Source organism: Sphaeramia orbicularis, chromosome 12 (genome assembly GCF_902148855.1).
Source record: "Sphaeramia orbicularis chromosome 12, fSphaOr1.1, whole genome shotgun sequence".
Classification (NCBI taxonomy): domain Eukaryota; kingdom Metazoa; phylum Chordata; class Actinopteri; order Kurtiformes; family Apogonidae; genus Sphaeramia; species Sphaeramia orbicularis.
Genome location: NC_043968.1, coordinates 77,215,011 through 77,237,843, shown reverse-complemented (window position 1 = coordinate 77,237,843; position 22,833 = coordinate 77,215,011). Strand labels below are relative to the sequence as shown.

The following is a 22,833-nucleotide window of genomic DNA, read 5'->3' as shown; positions in this document are numbered from 1 at the left end:
GTCTCCTATAGCATCGGAAATGATGTGACATTTCATTTCTAAAATCAATGATCCCTCTACTCTTCATAGCATTCTCATATTGCTGAAGCCAGCATGATTTACATTTTCCATCTAAGATTGATTTGATATGATGTTCTGTCCAACGTAGTTTTTAGGAGCCGACCCCCTGCATTCACTCTCTCTCTCTCTCTCTCTCTCTCTCTCTCTCGGGGGTTTCTCAGATAGCTCATTGATTTCCCATGTCCTTGTACTGAACTTTTCAAAAGGTGACAGACAGCTTCTGTTGCTAGCTAGCGAGGCAATTGCAACTGCCACAGGGACGTCTTCCACACTGCCACTCTCCCTCACAGCAAAGCTTCAAAGAGACGAGGAAATGCATTTTAAGATGCAAAATACCAAACCGCCACACTGACAGCGCCACAAAATATTTCATTACCCAGACACACAAACAGATCAAATATCAAATGTGCTCTTTTCTGACTGTGTAATATGATGAGGTGGCTAAGCACAACCTGCAGCTGAGAACATTTTTACAGGAATCAAAACGAAAAAAACTTAAGAAATTTGAGACGTCACAGTATCCTTTACGCCTGCCAACACGCATTTGTGGCATGTTACGAACAGCCCACATGTGTTTGAAGTGAGGACAGCAGAGTAAATGTAAGCTGTCTGAAACAGTACACCTACTACTTCAGTCTTTCTACTCAACACACCTCTGCTATCCATCATCCGCTCACCCTGGACTGTGTCCTGTTAATGGGATGATAGGATCCATATGACATAGCATATCATTTTTCAAAGTAATGTGTGTGTAAAATTTAATCCTGGTAGGGGTTGTAGGCTACAACAGAAGCAGCTCTGATCTCCTATATTAAGATCATAAATCATATTTACACACATTATTAAACTTCCTATATTATAAAAGAGAAGTGGACTCTGTGTGTGTGTCTCAGGCATCACACTAACTCCGTACAGAGCTGACTGCTGCACTTTGGCATATTTAGACATACCGGATCAATGAACAGGCTAGTGAAAACGGCAAGGTGATAGGACCAATATTTTAGGAGATATTAGTAATTTTGGAATACAATGGCCTCCGAGTGGCCAGTCACGTCTCTATGCCCAGGATCACAGAATCATCATTCAAGTGGGTTACCTAGCAACAGATAAACAATAGGGCCTCGTTGCCATGGTGTCAGATTTCATGTGCAGAAACAGACATGTCAGCCGAGAGGTTATTCAACTGAAAATGACAGTGGAATTTGCCAAGAAAGGTAAGAAAGGAAAGGACTGAACTGAATCAGAGGATCTAGAACCCATGAACGCGCTAGTCTATATTATAAAAGGGAGGTGGACTCTGTGTGTGTGTGTCTCGGGTATGGAAGTATATCTGTCTCATCAGATTTTGAATTATAAAAGCCATTGAATTTCTAGCAGTGAATTTTTTTGCACTGAAATTAAGTATCTGAATTTTTGTTGTCTCTCAATTTAACTATGTTCAGAAATTTAGAATAAAAAAAAATTCAGATGCAAAAAATTCAGATCACACATCTGGGACACCAAGGATAAGCAATCGATTCTATGTCAAGTCAAACCGACAGCCAGCCAATCGAGTTACGTTAGGTTGGTCATGTGATGCCAATTCAGGAAGACAGTCAGCACGGATGTGTGATCTGAATTTTTTGCATCTGAATTTTTTGCCGCTGAATTTTTTGCATCTGAATTTCTCGCATCTGAATTTTTGCGTCTGAATTTTTTTTTTATTCTAAATTTATGAACATAGTTGAATTCACAGACAAAAAATTCAGTTACTTAATTTCAGTGCAAAAAAAAATTCAGTGCTAGAAATTCAATGGCTTTTATAATTCAAAATCTGATGAGACAGATTTACTTCCATACTCGGGCATCCCACTAACTTTGTACACAGCTGACTGCTGTAGTTTGTCATATTTAGGCGTACTTGGTCAATGAACAGACTAGTGAAAACGACAAGTTGATCGGACCAATATTCTGGGAGATCCTACTATATAATGCACGTTCTGTGTCCATCCATCCGATTGATGTTGCAGCACAGGTGGGCGTTTGTACAGATTTTCCTCAGCCTTCACACGCCCGATCGCCGCCAAACTCGCCAAATGAATAGAAACATTACCTGACTATCTACTAGGCACAATTTTATGTCTGTATTCAAATGTTGTGAGGTATGCTGAGCGATTTTAGCCTCTCATGCTATCGTACAATGGCACCACGGGTACAATGCTGCTAGTATTAGTAATTTTGGAATACAATAGCCTTACAATCATGTCTCTATGCCCAGAATCAGAATCCTCACTGAAGTGGGTTACCTAGCAACAGATAAACAATAGGGCCTTGTTGCCATGGTATCAGATTTCCTGTGCAGAAACAGACATGTCAGCTGAGAGGTTATTCAACTGAAAATGACAGTGAAGAAAGGAAAGGACTGAACTGGATCAAAGGATCTAGAACCCATGGATCCCCACGGGTCAACGCACTAGTCTATATTACAAAAGGGAAGTGGACTTTGTGTGTGTGTCTCAGGTATCGCACTAACTTCGTACACAGCTGACTGCTGTAGTTTGTCATACTTAGGCGTACTTGGTCAATGAACAGACTAGTGAAAACGACAAGTTGATCGGACCAATATTCTGGGAGATCCTACTATATAATGCACGTTCTGTGTCCATCCATCCGATTGATGTTGCAGCACAGGAGGGCGTTTGTACAGATTTTCCTCAGCCTTCACACGCCCGATCGCCGCCAAACTCGCCAAATGAATAGAAACATTACCTGACTATCTACTAGGCACAATTTTATGTCTGTATTCAAATGTTGTGAGGTATGCTGAGCGATTTCAGCCTCTCATGCTATCGTACAATGGCACCACGGGTACAATGCTGCTAGTATTAGTAATTTTGGAATACAATAGCCTTACAATCATGTCTCTATGCCCAGAATCAGAATCATCACTGAAGTGGGTTACCTAGGAACAGATAAACAATAGGGCCTCATTGTTATGGTGTCAGATTTCCTGTGCAGAAACAGACATGTCAGCTGAGAGGTTATTCAACTGAAAATGACCATGAAGAAAGTAAAGGACTGAACTGGATCAGAGGATCTAGAACCCATGGATCCCCACGGGTCAACACACTAGTCTATATTATAAAAGGGAAGTGGACTTTGTGTGTGTGTCCCGGGCATCCCACTAACTTCGTACACAGCTGACTGCTGTAGTTTGTCATACTTAGGCGTACTTGGTCAATGAACAGACTAGTGAAAACGACAAGTTGATCGGACCACTATTCTGGGAGATCCTACTATATAATGCACGTTCTGTGTCCATCCATCCGATTGATGTTGCAGCACAGGTGGGCGTTTGTACAGATTTTCCTCAGCCTTCACACGCCCGATCGCCGCCAAACTCGCCAAATGAATAGAAACATTACCTGACTATCTACTAGGCACAATTTTATGTCTGTATTCAAATGTTGTGAGGTATGCTGAGCGATTTCAGCCTCTCATGCTATCGTACAATGGCACCACGGGTACAATGCTGCTAGTATTAGTAATTTTGGAATACAATAGCCTTACAATCACGTCTCTATGCCCAGAATCATAGAATCATCACTGAAGTGGGTTACCTAGCAACAGATAAACAATAGGGCCTTGTTGCCATGGTATCAGATTTCCTGTGCAGAAACAGACATGTCAGCTGAGAGGTTATTCAACTGAAAATGACAGTGAAGAAAGGAAAGGACTGAACTGGATCAAAGGATCTAGAACCCATGGATCCCCACGGGTCAACGCACTAGTCTATATTACAAAAGGGAAGTGGACTTTGTGTGTGTGTCTCAGGTATCGCACTAACTTCGTACACAGCTGACTGCTGTAGTTTGTCATACTTAGGCGTACTTGGTCAATGAACAGACTAGTGAAAACGACAAGTTGATCGGACCAACATTTTGGGAGATATTAGTAATTTTGGAATACAATAGCCTTACAATCATGTCTCTATGCCCAGAATCATAGAATCATCACTGAAGTGGGTTACCTAGGAACAGATAAACAATAGGGCCTCATTGTTGTGGTGTCAGATTTCCTGTGCAGAAACAGACATGTCAGCTGAGAGGTTATTGACAGTGAAGAAAGTAAAGGACTGAACTGCATCAGAGGATCTAGAACCTATGGGGAACCACGGGGTAAACACGATACTGATATTTAATTCCATGGACGTCCACAGTTTTGCTGAGCTTTAACAAAGCTTAACATCCCTCTCATAAGATCAGAAGCAAACACACGTGTTCATTACTTATCTGCAAAGCAAAAACAAAGTACATGTTCACACTTGAGTCCATTTACTTCAGTTCTTCAGACTGAACATCAATGTTAAATCTCACACTCAAGGTCGTTACTTTATGGATGTCTTATGTGCAGATATTATGAGAGTACGCCAAAGAGTATGTTCTTGACAAACAGCATCAGTGCCAGCCTATCGTTACTGAATGAAGTGGCTCTGGCACCAGTGAGAGGAGTTGATCGATGACCTGCTCCTCATGCCAGCATCTACACTTTGGAATATGTGCACATGAAAACGCACGCCAATGCATATTTCTGATGATCTCATATAAACAAGAAACACTAAGTGCTGATGTGAAGAACAGGCTAATGAAACACCTGGAAGCCAATGATATGAAATAAATGCAACTAATGAAACAAATGAAACCCACCGAGTGCATGAAAATAAGCAGGTGCAATCACAAAAAAAAAGAAAGAAAAAGAAACAACAAAAGGAGAAGTTTTAAGATCAGAGAGCAGTTTTGACTGGAGTTTAAGAATCAGATCCTGTTTATTCCTACTTCAGTTAAATATCTATAACCTCTATAAGGGATGTGAGGTTTCAGCGTTCATCCACTTATCTGTCGGCAGGATCACACAAAACACAAGAAGTGTTATGTAAAAAACAAAAACTTCAACTGAAGGTGAAGGCGTGAGATGAGAATGAAGCACTTCAAATCTGACAGAGATTCATGGAATGGCACAAAAGATGCAAATGGTGTCTTCTTTTTCAAAGCCGGAGAGTTATCAGGCAAACTTGGTACCTTAGTAACAGTTCAGTTTAGAAAAGAAAAACTAAATTAAAACCAATGGTGAAGTAACAAAATACAGAACATTCTAGTCTGCAGGTATAAACACTTCACAGCCTTGGAAGTTATGAAAGGGAATAAAGTCCAACAGGAGAAGAGGCTCCGTTCTATGGACAATGACAACATCTATGATCCACAGACTAATGAATTATAATGATATCTTAAAAGAAGTAAAATGAACAACATGACTGTTTTGTATTGGAAAAGACAGAGCCCGTTTACAGCGGGGGGTCAAACTCATTTTGGTTCAGGGGCCACATTTAGCCAAATTTGGGCTCAAGTGGGCTGAACCACTAAAATAATAACAAACTATAAATAATGACAAATCCTCTTTGTTTTAGTACAACCCCCCCCATTAAATTACACAAATATTTACATTTTACAAAAAAGATACGAATAACCTGAAAAAAATTACATTTCATTAGAAAAATGAGTGCAATTTTAACAATATTCTGCCTCAACTTAGTATTCATACATGTACATTGCACACAATGTTACACAAATATTTGGTAACAGGCAGAATATCATCAAAACTTTTGGAGTTTGGAACTAAAATAAGAGCAATCTCTACAATATTACGTCTCAGCTTATTATTAACAAAACGTACAGATCACAGTGGATCTACAAATACATAAAATATTTAATAACAGGCAGAATATTGTCAAAATCGCATACTTTAGGTTGTTGAATTTGTTTTTATTTATGTATTTATTTGCATTTTATTGTGAAAGGATACTTTGTAAATGTAAAGCAGTGTACTGTTATTTATTTTTTTTAATTTATTATTTTTTTTCCACATAATTTTTCAAGAAGAAAATCTGTAGTTGTCATTATTTAAAGGTTATTATGTTACTTGACTTGAGATCACACTGGTCTGTTTGTGCAGTGGTTCAACTTTTTACAGTGGAGTACCCCCTGAAATATACTTTTTTATCCAAGCACCCAATCCAAGCATCCAATTAAAACCAATGGTGAAGTAACAAAATAAAGAACATTCTAGTCTGCAGGTATACACACTTCACAGCCTTGGAAGTTATGAAAGGGAATAAAGTCCAACAGGAGAAGAGGCTCCGTTCTATGGACAATGACAACATCTATGATCCACAGACTAATGAATGATGATATCTGATCAGAAGTAAAATGAACATGACTGTTTTGTGTTGCAAAAGGCATAACCCGTTTACAATGGGTGTGGGGGGGTCAAACTCATTTTGGTTCAGGTTCCACATTTAGCCAAATTTGAGCTGAAGTGCGCAAAAAAAAAGGCAAAAATTGAGAGTATACCCATTTCTCCAGGAACCACCACACCACTGCCCCTGGAGGTACACATACCCCACTTTGAGAACCCCTGTGTTAGCGAAACCTGAACTAAAATGATTCTAACACCCTTGACTGTTAATATCTTCAGTGTCGTTGTTGCACTTTCATCCCGCGGGCCAAATCGGAACCTTTGGCGGGCCGGATTTGGCCCATGGGTGGCATATTTGAACCCCTGCTCTACAGTGTGACCCCAGAATACCCTTTGAATCCAACTCATTTTGCCTGGACAAACATACTGGGGTTCCATTCAACACACATAAATGTTCCCACTTGACTTTGACAGTACCTGAGTTTGGCACAATCAGATGTCCTCCCTGGGAGCTGAAGGAGCCCAGAGCGGTACAGGACGGGTCTCTGGTGCGGAGCAGGGTCTGGGTCTGCGTGCGGCGTCCCATGGTGCTGTCGCTGCTGTCCAGGAGGCAGTGCGGTAACTTGGGTGACAGTTTGGAGGAAAATTCTCCTCCCAGGTCGTCTTGTGGAGTCACTAAGCCTGAGGAGTTGTACACCTTAATTTTCAGGTTGGGAAGTGGGTCTAGCAGAGGGGAATTGGTCATAGGGATTTTGTCAGCCACGTCATGGAGGGCGTAAACAGGGCCTCGGTACATGGCTGCTGCAGAGGTCAGGTCAGGGGGCGCCGTCAGGAGATCAGCTGGAAAAGACGACACAGAAACATCAGCCAAGAGCAGCACACTGCAAAAAAATCTGTACAAAAATAAGGAAATTAAACTCATTTTTGGGTTAAAATATCTTATTTCAAGTACAATTATCTGCCAGTGAAGTATGAAAATTACACTTATCAAGTAAAGTATTATTTAAGGATTGTAAAATGCTAAAATTGTTATTATAAGCAGAATATACTTATTTCAAGTCTTCATAGAAACATTTTTTTAGTCTATGGCATGATATATCATGAATTGTGTCAAAACACTGGAAAAAATCTAAATCTTACCAAGTGTATTTTTCTCATTTCTAGTCCAAATATTGCATCACAATTCAGAATTTTAATTTCTTTAGTCTTTTCATGTCATTTTGTTAATTTAATGCAGCTTAGCAGAAGGTTCAGAACTTCTGTACTGTGTAAGTGGTATTTTAAAAAGGAGAACAGGTCCATAAAATAGAGATGTTTTGCTAAAAAATGAGCCCACTGGATAAATGATGTGTGCAAATGTACATTCTCACGTTGATGTTCATTTTCACTTGATTGGACCCTTGAACCTCATTCCTTACATTATTACCATTACTTCTTAGAACCGAACAAAGCAGGTCCACTCACTGTTCATGCACAGGTGGACCTTACAGACCCTGGAGACCACATTGGACCTCAGATTGTTGACTCATTGTCCTCACTGGAACTGTTGCTGTCACTGTCTTGTATTGTACGCAGAAATTACCAAAAATAGTCACTTACCGGATTAAGGGTTAAACACAAAAACTCTGTTCCCTTTCAACTGCACTGGAAAAATCTAAATCTGACCAAGTGTATTTTTTCTCATTTCTAGTCCAAATATCTCATCGCACTTAAAATAAGACAGAATCACCTAAAGAGGAACTTTTCACTGAGATATAAGAACTGATTTATAGACAATAGATCTGGAAAATCTGATTTCAAGAAATCTTACCGAGATAATTTTCACTTGTTCCATTGGCAGATTTTTTTTTTTTTTTTGCTTGAATTAAGCAAAAAAAAAAAAATCTGCCAATGGAACATGTGAAAATTATCTCGGTAAGATTTCTTGGACTTTGACCTACTTTTCTCAAAATTTATAACATCTATTCTGGGTCACTGGCAATCTATAAACCCAATGTGGTATGAATTCAATTAATAGTTTTGCTGCTAGTGTTAACAAAGAAACAAATAAACAAAGCAGAAAAGCACTCAGAGACCGCAGACCTCCGCCAAGGCAGATCAGCCCCCCACCTCATCACCACCAAAATTTAATCATTTGTTCCTTGTGCCAGTATCAACATTTCCTGAAAATTTCATTCCAATTCGTCCATAACTTTTTGAGTTATCTTGCTAATAAACAAACCCTAACGAAAACATAACCTCCACCGTTCCTTGGTGGAGGCAACAAACCGAACCAAAAACAATACTTATAAGTATGACATTTTACTGCAATATTGTCAATTTATTTTTAAAAATATGACAACTTTAATCTCATAAAAGTACATTATTTTTGTTAAATTACGCATTTTTTTTTTTTTTAAAGCTATACCTACCGATATGGCATTTCTCACAGCACTTGGTAAAAGTTTGAACATGAACAACCCGCCTCCCTCCAAAGCCCCGCCCGCTCATCCCAAGTCGTCAGAAATGGACGCATGGTCAGAGCCCCGTTTGGCACTATTTGACGCAGGGGGTACCCCTTCTGCATCGGATTTCGACGCGGAGGGCAGCCTGATAGAACTGCATGTAAATCCCTCAGTGTCGTTGAGCTCTGACGCTTTCCTCTTACCTGATGCGCGTGATGGAAGCGGAGGTGGAAGTGGAGGTTCGGTCCACTTCAGCGTGTCCGTGGACCCCTCCCTCAGTAATTTAGATCCATCATCCACCTGCCGCGGCCCCTGTTCCATCAGTAGACCCTGAATTTAAGGGTCTGGTCTGTGCAGCGCTGGGTCAGTGTCTTCAGCTGATGAGGTGCCCAGCACACGCACTGTGAACGCGCAGCCTCCGCGAATTTTCCGTGGACATTTGAGGTTTCATAGTCCATACAGTTATCATCTTACATAATCCTACATTGTGTGACACCAAGTACATGTACCTGAATCAGTACTGCGGTCATAAAAGCTGAGCTTCCTGCAGACCTGTCTGTCCAGTACAGCTGACTTCCGGACTTTTATCTCCATCCTTCATTCATCAGACTCCTGTTTGTTCCCCTTGGTTGTTGTTTATGTTAATAAATCCGTTTTTTTCCTTCCACATGTGCATTTGAGTTTTATCCAAACACATCCTAGACAGTGGACTGTGGTCAGTGACAGGAGGAGCAGCGTGAGTGAAGCGTCAGATTCAGAGGGACACATATCAGATGCGGAGCGCGATAATGGATCGGATGCTGAACAGCCGTAATGGATGATTGACAGGAGGCTCAGCCAGGTTCGGCCAGTTATTTCATTCGGACCGAATAAAATGATTGGTCAGACTTTTATCAGAACTATATGAGAATTAAACATTTTTGAGTTTCAAAACCTGGTGGATTTCTTTTACATTTTAGTTTGACACACACTTATTAGGAGCATTTTAAGATGACAAAAGAAAAGTGTAAAAATGCCACATCATACGGTATAGCTTTAACTACGACTTTATTCTTATAATATTTTGGCTTTATTCTCATAGTGAGTGTTTTTTTTTTCCTGTTTGGCCCTTATATACCGTCATAGGAAATGAAGTGTTGGCAGCTATCAGCTGGACTGCTCTCTGACTTTACTCATTTGTTTTTTGCTCATTAGGGAAGTCCACTTCTCCACCTAGAAACATTAGTCAGTCAGAGAAGTTAAAGGCGCAGCTGTGATTCATGAGTAGCAGATGGCATCACTAACACTGTGTTTACCCAGTAGGTACAAGGATGAATGTTGGAGCGCTGGACTGAGTGGGTGGAGAAAGGGCAGCAGCAGCTCTTTGTCCTCCAGCTCCAGCTTTGCCTCCGAAGTCCGCTGGGTTTTCCACAACTCTTAGATAGTAAAGGATAATTCAGTGGAAGTTCCAAAAGTTTCAAAAAGACTAACTTTTGTTTCTTTAGTAGCTACCTGTCTTTTAGAAATAATGCTGTATGAAAGCTGAAACAGAGAAAAATCCGCCCAAGGAACAGGTTTGTTTTTAAAAAATCTTTTGGATAATTATTTTCCCCCAGAGTCAGTGTTTACACTTTAGGAGTCTAATATTAATCCCAGACCACTACTGATACCAGTTTCTGCTGATACCAATCCTGAATTAGTCCATCTCCTGTACACAAGATATTACTTTGACAAAGGTTTAGTAATAAGTTACACTGTTGTAATGCTTCCAGACTTATGAAGAAAATGGCAAATCATTTCAAATTCCCACAATGACAACAAGAGCAACACTAATGAATAGCTTATAATTAGCTTCTGTACGTCACACTGGAAAAAATCTAAATCTTACCAAGTGTATTTTTCTCATTTCTAGTCCAAATATCTCATCACACATGAAATAAGACAGAATCACCTAAAGAGGAACTTTTCAGTGAGATATAAGAACTGATTTATAGACAATAGATCTAGAAAATCTGATTTCGAGAAATCTTACCGAGATAATTTTCACTTGCTTCATTGGCAGATTTTTTTGCTTGAATTAAAGAAAAAAAAAAAAAAATCTTGAATTAAGCAAAAAAAAAAAAAAAAAATCTGCCAACGCAACAAGTGAAAATTATCTTGGTAAGATTTCTTAAAATCAGATTTTCGAGATCTATGGTCTAAAAATCAGTTCTTATATCTCACTGAAAAGTTTCTCTTTAGGTGATTCTGTCTTATTTTAAGTGTGATGAGATATTTGGACCAGAAATGAGAAAAATACACTTGGTAAGATTTAGATTTTTTCCAGTGGTGGACCTCAGATTGTTGACTGACTTGATTTAAGATAAAAACATCCACTCATTTCACTGTTAGGCGAATAAGAGACAAAATTAAACGTATGACACTACAGTTGAAAGGGCACAGAGTTTTTGTGCTTAACCTTTTATCAGGCAAGTGACTATTTTTGGTAATTTGTGCACATATTACAAGACAGTGACAGCAACAGTTCCAGTGAGGACAGTGAGTCAACAATCTGAGGTCCAACACTGGAACAAAATCTAACTCTTACCAAGTGTATTTTTCAAAAATCCTGAATTAAGCAAACAAAATCTCAAATTAAGCCAAAAAAATCTTGAATGACGCAAAAAAAAAATAAAAAAGAATTTTTAAAAAAATCTTGAATTAAGCAAAAAAAAAAGTTGAATTAAGCAAAAAAAAAAAATCTTGAATTAAGCAAAAAAAAAAAAAAAAAAATCTTAAATTACGCAAAAAAAAAAAAAAAATTGAATTAAGCCAAAAAAAAAAAAAAAAAGAATTAAGCAAAAATAATCTGCCAGTGGAACAAATGAAAATTGTCTTGGTAAGATTTCTTGAAATCAGATTTTCCAGATCTGTTCTCTGAAAATCAGTTCTTATATCTCATTGAAAAGTTCCTCTTTAGGTGATTCTGTCTTATTTTAAGTGCGATGAGATATTTGGACTAGAAATGAGAAAAAATACACTTGGTCAGATTTAGATTTTTTCTAGTGCAGAATTCGACAAATACACTTCCTGTTAGTCTGTTAGCCTCTGTTCAGACTGCAAACAAATGTGGCCCAAATCCGATGTTTGCGTCCATATGTGACCTGTATCCGATCTATTAAAGACAGTTTGAACAGCACTAATCTGACCCAGACCACATTCATATGTGGTCCTAAATCTGACCCAGACCATGTTCATATGTGGTCCTAAATCTGACCCAGACCATGTTCATATGTGGTCCTAAATCTGACCCAGACCACTTTCATACGTGGTCCTAAATCTGACCCAGACCATGTTCATATGCGGTCCTAAATCTGACCCAGACCACTTTCATACGTGGTCCTAAATCTGACCCAGACCACTTTCATATGTGGTCCTAAATCTGATCTGACCCAGACCACTTTCATACATGGTCCTAAATCTGACCCAGACCACTTTCATATGCGGTCCTAAATCTGACCCAGACCACTTTCATACGTGGTCCTAAATCTGATCTGACCCAGACCACTTTCATACGTGGTCCTAAATCTGACTCAGACCACTTTCATATGTGGTCCTAAATCTGATCTGACCCAGACCACTTTCATATGTGGTCCTAAATCTGACCCAGACCACTTTCATATGCGGTCCTAACTCTGACCCAGACCACTTTCATACGTGGTCCGAAATCTGATCTGACCCAGACCACTTTCATACATGGTCCTAAATCTGACTCAGACCACTTTCATATGCGGTCCTAAATCTGAGCCAGACCACTTTCATACGTGGTCCTAAATCTGATCTGACCCAGACCACTTTCATACGTGGTCCTAAATCTGACTCAGACCACTTTCATATGTGGTCCTAAATCTGATCTGACCCAGACCACTTTCATATGTGGTCCTAAATCTGACCCAGACCACTTTCATATGTGGTCCTAAATCTGACCCAGACCATGTTCATATGTGGTCCTAAATCTGACCCAGACCACTTTCATACGTGGTCCTAAATCTGACCCAGACCACTTTCATACGTGGTCCTAAAACTGATCTGACCCAGACCACTTTCATACGTGGTCCTAAATCTGACTCAGACCACTTTCATATGTGGTCCTAAATCTGATCTGACCCAGACCAATTTCATATGTGGTCCTAAATCTGACCCAGACCACTTTCATATGTGGTCCTAAATCTGACCCAGACCATGTTCATATGTGGTCCTAAATCTGACCCAGACCACTTTCATACGTGGTCCTAAATCTGACCCAGACCACTTTCATATGTGGTCCTAAATCTGATCTGACCCAGACCACTTTCATACATGGTCCTAACCCTGACCCAGACCACTTTCATATGCGGTCCTAAATCTGACCCAGACCACTTTCATACGTGGTCCTAAATCTGATCTGACCCAGACCACTTTCATACATGGTCCTAAATCTGACTCAGACCACTTTCATATGCGGTCCTAAATCTGATCTGACCCAGACCACTTTCATATGTGGTCCTAAATCTGACCCAGACCACTTTCATACGTGGTCCTAAATCTGATCTGACCCAGACCACTTTCATACGTGGTCCTAAATCTGACTCAGACCACTTTCATATGCGGTCCTAAACCTGAGCCAGACCACTTTCATATGTGGTCCTAAATCTGATCTGACCCAGACCACTTTCATACGTGGTCCTAAATCTGACCCAGACCATGTTCATATGTGGTCCTAAATCTGACCCAGACCACTTTCATACGTGGTCCGAAATCTGACCCAGACCACTTTCATACGTGGTCCTAAATCTGACCCAGACCACTTTCATATGCGGTCCTAAATCTCAGCCAGACCACTTTCATATGTGGTCCTAAATCTGATCTGACCCAGACCACTTTCATACATAATGCCGAAACACGTTCCTTTAAACAAGCAGCACGTAAATTAGAGAGGCTATGGCGCCGTTCCAGCTCAGAGCATTCTTTTAGTGCCTGGAAAAACAGCTTATTGGCCTATAAGCAGGCCCTGCGTAAGGCTAAAACTAGTTACTACTCATCCTTAATCGAGAAAAACAAGAATAACCCTAGATTCCTGTTCAGCACTGTTGCCAGGCTGACAAACAGTCACAGTTCAGTAGAACCCTCTATCCCACTTACTCTCAGCTGTGATGACTTCCTACAATTCTTTAACGATAAAATCTCAACTATTAGGAACAAAATAGATGAACTACTTCCAAATATTAGGTCTGACAAAGCACAGGCTACTAACCAAGAATCTCTTCTAAACCCCCCTACAATGTTAGATAATTTCACTACTGTAGATGGAGCTGATGTAGCATCTATCATTATGTCCTCCAAACCATCGACCTGCCTCTTAGACCCAATCCCAACCAAACTTTTTAAACAGACTCTGCCCCTAACTATTGACACAATTCTAACTATAATTAATACCTCACTAGTTACTGGCTACGTGCCACAATCTTTTAAATTTGCAGTTATTAAACCACTTCTGAAAAAACCTACTCTAGATCCTGACCTCCTGGTCAGTTACAGACCTATATCTAATTTACCCTTCCTCTCAAAAGTTCTTGAAAGAGTGGTAGTTAAACAGCTGTGTCAGCATTTACAGGACAATAGTTTATTTGAACACTTCCAGTCTGGCTTTCGTGCTCATCATAGCACTGAAACCGCATTAGTCAAAGTAACCAATGACTTGTTATTAGCTGCTGACGATGGTTTGGTCTCGATCCTGGTCTTATTGGACCTGAGTGCAGCTTTTGACACTATCGACCACAGTATCTTACTGCAGAGATTAGAATGGGACATAGGCATTAGAGGAGCAGCCCTCTGCTGGTTTAAATCCTATTTATCTAATAGGTACCAGTTTGTTAATGTAAACCAACAATCATCAACATATTCCAGAGTTAGTTGCGGCGTGCCACAAGGGTCGGTCCTCGGGCCCATTTTGTTTACACTATACATGCTGCCTTTAGGTAACATTATTAGAAAACATGGCATTAAGTTTCACTGTTACGCAGATGATACACAACTGTATTTATCGATTAAACCTGATCAGACCAGACAAGTAGATAAACTAAGTTCCTGTGTCCGTGACATTAAAACCTGGATGAGCGCTAATTATCTTTTACTTAACCCTGAAAAAACAGAGGTCATTATAATAGGCCCCAAAAATGCAAGAGACTCCCTATCTGACCAGACAGTCACTCTGGACAATGTGAGTGTAGCCTCTAGCACCACAGTTAGAAACCTAGGAGTTCTATTTGACCCAGATCTATCATTTAAACCACATATTAACCAAGCCTGCAGAACCGCCTTCTTCCACCTGCGCAACATAGCCAAAATTAGAAATATTCTTTCTAAAAATGATGCAGAAAAATTAGTTCATGCGTTTGTTACATCTAGATTAGATCACTGCAACTCCCTTCTCGTAGCATGTCCTAAAAGCTCTCTAAAAAGTTATCAACTGGTTCAGAACGCGGCAGCGAGACTACTAACAGGAACAAATAGAAGAGAACACATCACCCCTGTGCTCCAAGCCCTTCACTGGCTTCCAATTGAGTTTAGAATTAGATTCAAAATCCTCCTCCTCACATACAAGACCATTAATGGTATGGGCCCCTCTTATCTCAGAGACGCTCTGGTGCCGTACCATCCCAACAGAACCCTTCGTTCTCAGAATGCAGGTCTACTGGTAGTTCCCAGGGTCTGTAAAAGTACAGTAGGAGCTAGAGCCTTTAGTTACCAAGCTCCTGTTTTATGGAATCAGCTTCCAGTTAACATTAAAGAGGCCGACACAGTCTCTACATTTAAGGTCAGGCTAAAAACATTCCTATATGAAAAAGCTTATGGTCAGGCTAGTTCAAACCAGACTAAACCCACAGTTCAGTCTAAGCTGCCCTAGGAGCAAGAATGCTGGGGGAAGTACAGGCACTGAGTCCTATCTCCTGTTTCTGGTTCTACGTACCATTCTGGTCTGCACTTATATTTTTAATATTTAGCCAACTTAGTTTGTGCAGTGCTATTCACCCGATGTCCCCTTTCCCCACTCCCCTCCGGGGGAGTGGCTACTTTTTCAGTTGTAACCACTTGGGAGCCAATGATGGCAGGATCTGCGCTGACCCATCTGTGTCCTGCCCTGTCCTGTGTCCTGACCCCCTCCCCCACCTGTCTGGATGGACGTCCTCGGCCTCACCACTGTGGATGGGCCTCCTCGCCCCTGCCTGTCTCATCCAGCGGGATGGACCCCCCATGTGTCCACCCTACTGCATCCTTGTAGACTAGAACTACATCTGCAAATGGACGTCCATCAGTCCTGGTGCATCTATAGCCTGTCCGTCCATGGGAGTGGATCTCTCCTTCACTGTGGTTCTCCCCGAGGTTTCTCCCTTTTCCCACTGGGTTTTGAGTTTTTCCTTGCCGAGAAGGAGGGTCTAAGGACGGGGGATGCCCTGGACACTACTCATTTTCTTGCTGTTCATTTGACTGTTGTTTACTCTAACTGACTCTGTAAAGCCCTTTGAGATAACCTTGTTGTGATATTGGGCTATACAAATAAAGTTGAATTGAATTGAATTGAATACATGGTCCTAAATCTGACTCAGACCACTTTCATATGCGGTCCTAAATCTGATCTGACCCAGACCACTTTCATATGTGGTCCTAAATTTGACCCAGACCACTTTCATATGTGGTCCTAAATCTGACCCAGACCACTTTCATATGCGGTCTTAACTCTGTCCCAGACCACTTTCATATGTGGTCCTAAATCTGATCTGACACAGACCACTTTCATACGTGGTCCTAAATCTGACTCAGACCACTTTCATATGCGGTCCTAAATCTGACCCAGACCACTTTCATACGTGGTCCTAAATCTGATCTGACCCAGACCACTTTCATACGTGGTCCTAAATCTGACTCAGACCACTTTCATATGCGGTCCTAAATCTGATCTGACCTAGACCACTTTCATACGTGGTCCTAAATCTGACTCAGACCACTTTCATATGCGGTCCTAAATCTGACCCAGACCACTTTCAGACATGGTCCTAAATGTGCTACGTATCTGATATTTTCCAATGTGACTTCAGTCTGAATGGCCAGGTCGCATTTATTCGACCTTTACGTCACTGAAATGCGAAAAACAATTCTGCATCCCGGGAGTTTTTCTTCCATTAACACAATGTATGTCTGCGTGGTCACGTATTATGTCAGGACCTCCTTTGTCACTTCAGGGACGCACTCAGTTCAGACTCAAAACTGATAGAAGTCGCATTTAATGTGGAATATGAACGAGCACACAAAAAATCGAATTCCACCAAAAAATCTGAATTGTACTTGAACGTAGCCTTAGTCTTTTGTTTTTTATGTGTGTTTTCTTTCATTCACTAAATCTGAGACAACAAATCACTATCATTTATCTGCATTTTTGTCCTGCTCTCTGCATTTTTTTTTTTTTGCTAAGCCCGCCCCCACCTGTCCTCATCCCCACAGTGTTACTTTTAAGTCCGGTCTAACAAGCTCAAATCTAATTACAGTTTCATATGCCACATGCAGTCTGGCCTGATTACGCCTTAATGAAGGTGTTCAGTGTGACCTTCTAATCATGACAACAAGCATTTCAGACTTTCATCACCTTGCCCACACTAACATGTCTACTTTGTGGATTTTTCTCAGGAAACCCCCTGTTCAGCTGCAATCCAAAGGGCACATTTACCATTTGCACAGAGCAGTGGAGTCAATCATCTCCCCAGGTCAATACACTGGCTAAATACCTATGCAGACTGTGTGCCCCTGTTTTTGAACTATACACCAAGGTTATTACCGTTAAGGAAGACTAACGAAATGACGAAAACTAGAATTGTAAAAACATTTTCGTTAACTGAAATAAATAAAAACTATAATTAAAAGGAAAAAAAAACAATAACTAACTGAAACTGTATTGTGTGTTTACAAAACTAACTAAAACGTATAAAAATTATGGATAAATTCCCTTCATTTTTGTCTTTGTCAATGTCGGATTGATATAAAATCAATTTATTTCCCTCAAGCAATTTTAGCTGCTGGCACCATATGATATTTAACGGTCCGTCACGTCTCGTCACTTGTGGTTTACAGTCGTCTTCTGGTCCCCACTCTACCTGGAAACATGGAGACTGAAGTTGGGAGAAAGCAGCAGAGTCCTGTCTGGGATTTATTTGAATACAACAACGAAGAAGAGAAAAGATATAAAGAAACTAAAACTAACGTAAAACTAAGCATTTAGAAAATAACGAAAACTTATAAAACTAGCAAACCTGCTCTAAAAACTAATTAAAACGAACTGAATTTGAGGAAAAATAAGTCAAAACTAAATCAAACTAAACTATAATGAAAAATCCAAAACTATTATAACCTTGCTATACACAGTCTGGACGGTTGTCATCAGCTATCTCTCAAGTAATGTAAGACACAAATACAGGGTATTAACCCTTTATCTGACAAGTGACTATTTTTAGTAATTTCTGCACACGTTACAAGACAATAGTCACTTTTCCATTGGACATCTGCGCAAAACTTTACCCATATTTACTAAATGTCGAAAAAAAACAGAGGTGCGTACTGCCAGTTTTTCCATTAAATCCCAAATGCGAAGATTTGTTTATTTATTATCGCTAGATGACACGAGAAGTCATTCCATAAACATGGTGATGAACGTAAATATGGTGTCGATTTACAAATATATTCATTATTATTATATATTTCCCCTCTATCTCGTTCTAAATTAAAAAATGGTTGGGTTTCCTGGTGTATCCACACATACCCCGACATGTTTCTTCTTCTCTTGTTGTAACGTCCATCAACATCCGTTTTTTAAATTCACCTGACTCTAGTTGCGAAAAAAGGTCTTTTCATTGCAGTTTTATGTGATATACCATTTGCCCGAAAAACCACCTCTTCCCAGCGCAAAAACTCTGAATCGAAAAATGAGACTTTTGGTGAAATTGTCGTTTTTCCCATTAGGCAAATTTTCATGCGCAAGTTATATTTGCGCAATTTGAGGGTCAATGGAAAAGCGACTAATGATAGCAATATTTACAGTGAGGACAGTGAGTCAGCAGTCTCAGGTCCAATGTGGTCTCCAGGGTCTGTAAGGTCCAATGTGGTCTCCAGGGTCTGTAAGGTCCACCTGTGCATGAACAGTGAGTGGACCTGCTTTGTTCGGTTCCATGAAGTAGTGAAACTAATGTAAGGAATGATGTTCAAAGGGATCATGTGGATGTGAACAGGGGTCTGGACCAGCACACATGGGGGTCTAATGGGACCAAAGGAAGGTTCTAATGGGACCAAAGGAAGGTTCTAATGGGACCAAAAGAAGGTTCTAATTGGATCAAAAAGAAGGTTCCAATGGGACCAAAGGAAGGTTCTAATGGCATCAAAAGAAGGTTCCAATGGGACCAAAGGAAGGTTCTAATGGGACCAAATGAAGGTTCTAATGGGATCAAAAGGAAGGTTCTAATGGGATCAAATACAGGTACTAATGGCACAAAAGAAGGTTCTAATGGGACCAAAGGAAGGTTCTAACGGGACCAAATGAAGGTTCTAATGGGATCAAAAGGAAGGTTCTAATGGGATCAAATACAGGTACTAATGGCACAAAAGAAGGTTCTAATGGGACCAAATGAAGGTTCTAATGGGACCAAAGGAAGGTTCTAATGGGACCAAATGAAGGTTCTAATGGGATAAAAAGGGAGGTTCTAATGGGATCAAATACAGGTTCTAATGGCACAAAAGAAGGTTCTAATGGGACCAAAGGAAGGTTCTAACGGGATCAAAAGGAAGGTTCTAATGGGACCAAATACAGGTTCTAATGGCATCAAAGGGAGGTTCTAATGGGATCAAATACAGGTTCTAATGGCACAAAAGAAGGTTCTAATGGGACCAAAGGAAGGTTCTACCGGGATCAAAAGGAAGGTTCTAATGGGACCAAATACAGGTTCTAATGGGACCAAATACAGGTTCTAATGGCATCAAAGGGAAGGTTCTAATGGGATCAAATACAGGTTCTAATGGGACCAAAGGAAGGTTCTAATGGGATCAAATACAGGTTCTAATGGGACCAAATACAGGTTCTAATGGCATCAAAGGGAAGGTTCTAATGGGATCAAATACAGGTTCTAATGGGACCAAAGGAAGGTTCTAATGGGATCAAATACAGGTTCTAATGGGACCAAATACAGGTTCTAATGGCATCAAAGGGAAGGTTCTAATGGGATCAAATACAGGTTCTAATGGGACCAAAGGAAGGTTCTAATGGGATCAAATACAGGTTCTAATGGGACCAAATACAGGTTCCTTTCACCTTACATGTGTTTTTCGTGTATTTTTTATATGTACTTCATGGGTTTATTTTATGTATTCTTTTGCCACTTACGGGCAAGTAACAACAGAGCCTATGAGGGGGCATTGAGAAAAAAAAAAAAAAAAATTCAGGTCAAGTTTTGTGAGATTTCGCTAAACTTTTGCAAGATCTCGCAAAACTTGACCCGATTTTTAAAAAAATTTTCCTCAATGTCTCCTAACAGGCTCCGTAAGTAACCAAATATGGTAACTTTACTGACCTTGATTTTTTTATTTTCCACATTCTAAAAAATTTGACAAATTTCACAAAAGAAATAAAGTCTTGTTGTGCCACTATAACACACTAAGGTAAGTATTTCTATGAGTGAACTATACATGGTATTAAGCAAGACGACAGATATGTGAAGAAGTCGTTGCCAAACCTTTCCGTTGCGTCTTGATGCTGACCGGCTGAAAGCCTCCGTTGAGAGCGGACGAGTCGATGATGTCAGAGTCGAAGTCCCGGTGATTCTTCCTGTAGATGAAGAGCGCCACGGCAACGGAGATAACCAGGCACATGATCACTGCTATGACAATACCCACATACAGCGCCACATCATCTGTGTTGGGAGCCACTGCATGGAGGGGGGGGGGGGGGGGGTTGGAAAGGGAACAAACAGAGAAGGAAAATCAAGTATTTTAAGATCTCATAAGTTTCACATCAATAGCACTAAGCTTCCCTGTTGATATGCAGGCGTGATGATGGAGCCATTATCAGCAGGCTCATATCCTGCTTTAAGATTGAGCCGGATATTAATAACCATCTTCTGGGAAATAAACTCATACTTGTATCTTTTGTCTTTTTTTCTCTGTTGTTAATGTCGAGTCTCTGTGGCCCGTAGTGCGGTTGTTGATTGATGTGCATACAGTGGAAAAAATCTAAATTTGGCCAAGTGTATTTTTTCTCATTTCTAATCCAAAAAAGAAGGGCAGAGGCTGAATGCTCCAAGTGACTGTAGGAGACAGAGCACCTGCAGAACCTAGAGCTAGAGCACCTAGATAAGAACAAAGAAAGGAAAGGCTGGGCCATGAACAGAGGCAATTATTGAATTAAAAAAAGCCAAAACGTATACAGGGTGAGTCAGAAAAAACGCTCTTTCCATTTAAAGAAATTGTACTGCTAAAACGGAAACACTGATTTTCCTTTTGACCATACAGTCATATTGATGTGGTTATTGAGCATGTCTGGTGATGTAGTCATAGATTTATTGCATTGCATAAGAGAGAGAAGGTCCATTGTTTATTGGGCACTGAAATACCTGCCAACACAATGTATGCCACAGCGAACAAACTTGAAATTGACAACAATTACAGGAGTCGGGGCTTTGCTTTCACACTCAGGACATAGGCCTACATGACAGTGCCCAGGGAGTTTTCATCATGGCAAGACCACAGCGATTGCAGGTATTATTTCCTCATCGAGTTGTCTGTTTGGGTCAGGAGAGAGAGTGGCCACCTAGATCCCCGGACTTGACCCCCCTTTGATTTTTTCTTGTGGGGGTATCTTAAAAACCGTGTGTATCAGACTCTTCAGGAACTCCGAAATCGCATCACGGCTGAAATCCGAGCCCTACGACGAACACGAATGGCGAGAAGAGCTGCGTTAGAGATGCGACAACGAGCGCAGATTTGCATCAATCTGAACGGTAGCCAGGTTTAAGGTCGTGCCGGACGACTTCGTTGAGACAAAACATTTCGATGGCGAGTAAACATGCTGTAATGGTTGACAATTTCAATTACATTCACGGTGGCATAAACTGTGTTGGCAGATATTTCGGTGCACAATAAACAATGGACATTCCCTCTGTTATGCTATGCCATAAATCAATGATTCAATCGCCAGACATGCTCAATAACCACATCAATATGACTGTATAATCAAAAGAAAAATAAGCATTTCCATTTCAGTGGTACAATTTCTTTAAATGAAAAGAGCGTTTTTTTCTGACTCACCCTGTACTTCCCTGGGTCTCAGAAAATTAAATATCTTCTTAATAAAACCATATTTAACCCTTTCATGCATGAATTATGCGAACCTTAATCAAGATATTTTTTCCTGAGTGTTTTTATTCCTCTTAAGGCATGAAAAAAAAAAAGAAAAAAATTATAAACCTATTTTTCATGAAGTTACAAAAATGTCCACTCAGCTAAAGAAGCAAAGAAACATGTATTTATCGATAGACTGTGTGAAAACTATGAAATAAAAACATGTTTAATGCTGCTAATCTGATGTTTTCTCACATTTTAACATACCTGGATGAAGATAATATGCAAGAAAAAAAAAATTTTGTTAAAAAAAACAAAACAGTTAATTGCAGTCCAATAACAAATAGCATTTTGTTTTACACTCAAACATGTTAGTGCAGATCAGGTTTATCTAGAACAGCAAATTTACAGTAATGGTATGAATTACAGTGTATGGGATGATGCATAAGTGTATCCACTGTGTTGGCTGATACGGAACTAAACCAACAAAATCCATAAACATACAAGAGAACAACACCTTTGAACGGCTGTCCACTGTAGTGACCACTATGCATGAAGGGGTTAAAAAAAGAAGAAGAGAAAAAAAAAAACTTTCAACTTTAGCCTAATTTTGAGAAATAAAATCAGTCTAAAAAAATCTATATCAGGGGTCTCAAACATGCGGCCCGGGGGCCAAATGCGGCCCGCCAAAGGTTCCAATCCGGCCCCTGGGATGAATTTGCAAAGTGCA

General features: G+C 40.2%; 1 protein-coding gene across 1 annotated transcript in view; it reads right to left on the bottom strand.

Moving 5' to 3' along the window:
- unc5cb (unc-5 netrin receptor Cb) overlaps positions 1 to 22,833 on the bottom strand; it is a 419,315-nt gene that overhangs the window by 25,394 nt on the left and 371,088 nt on the right. The window contains exons 9-10 of the mRNA XM_030151091.1: positions 20,501 to 20,692; positions 6,769 to 7,131 (exon numbers count right to left, since the gene is read on the bottom strand). Coding sequence (XP_030006951.1) covers positions 6,769 to 7,131; positions 20,501 to 20,692 — 555 coding nt within the window. The remainder of the gene's footprint in view (positions 1 to 6,768; positions 7,132 to 20,500; positions 20,693 to 22,833) is intronic.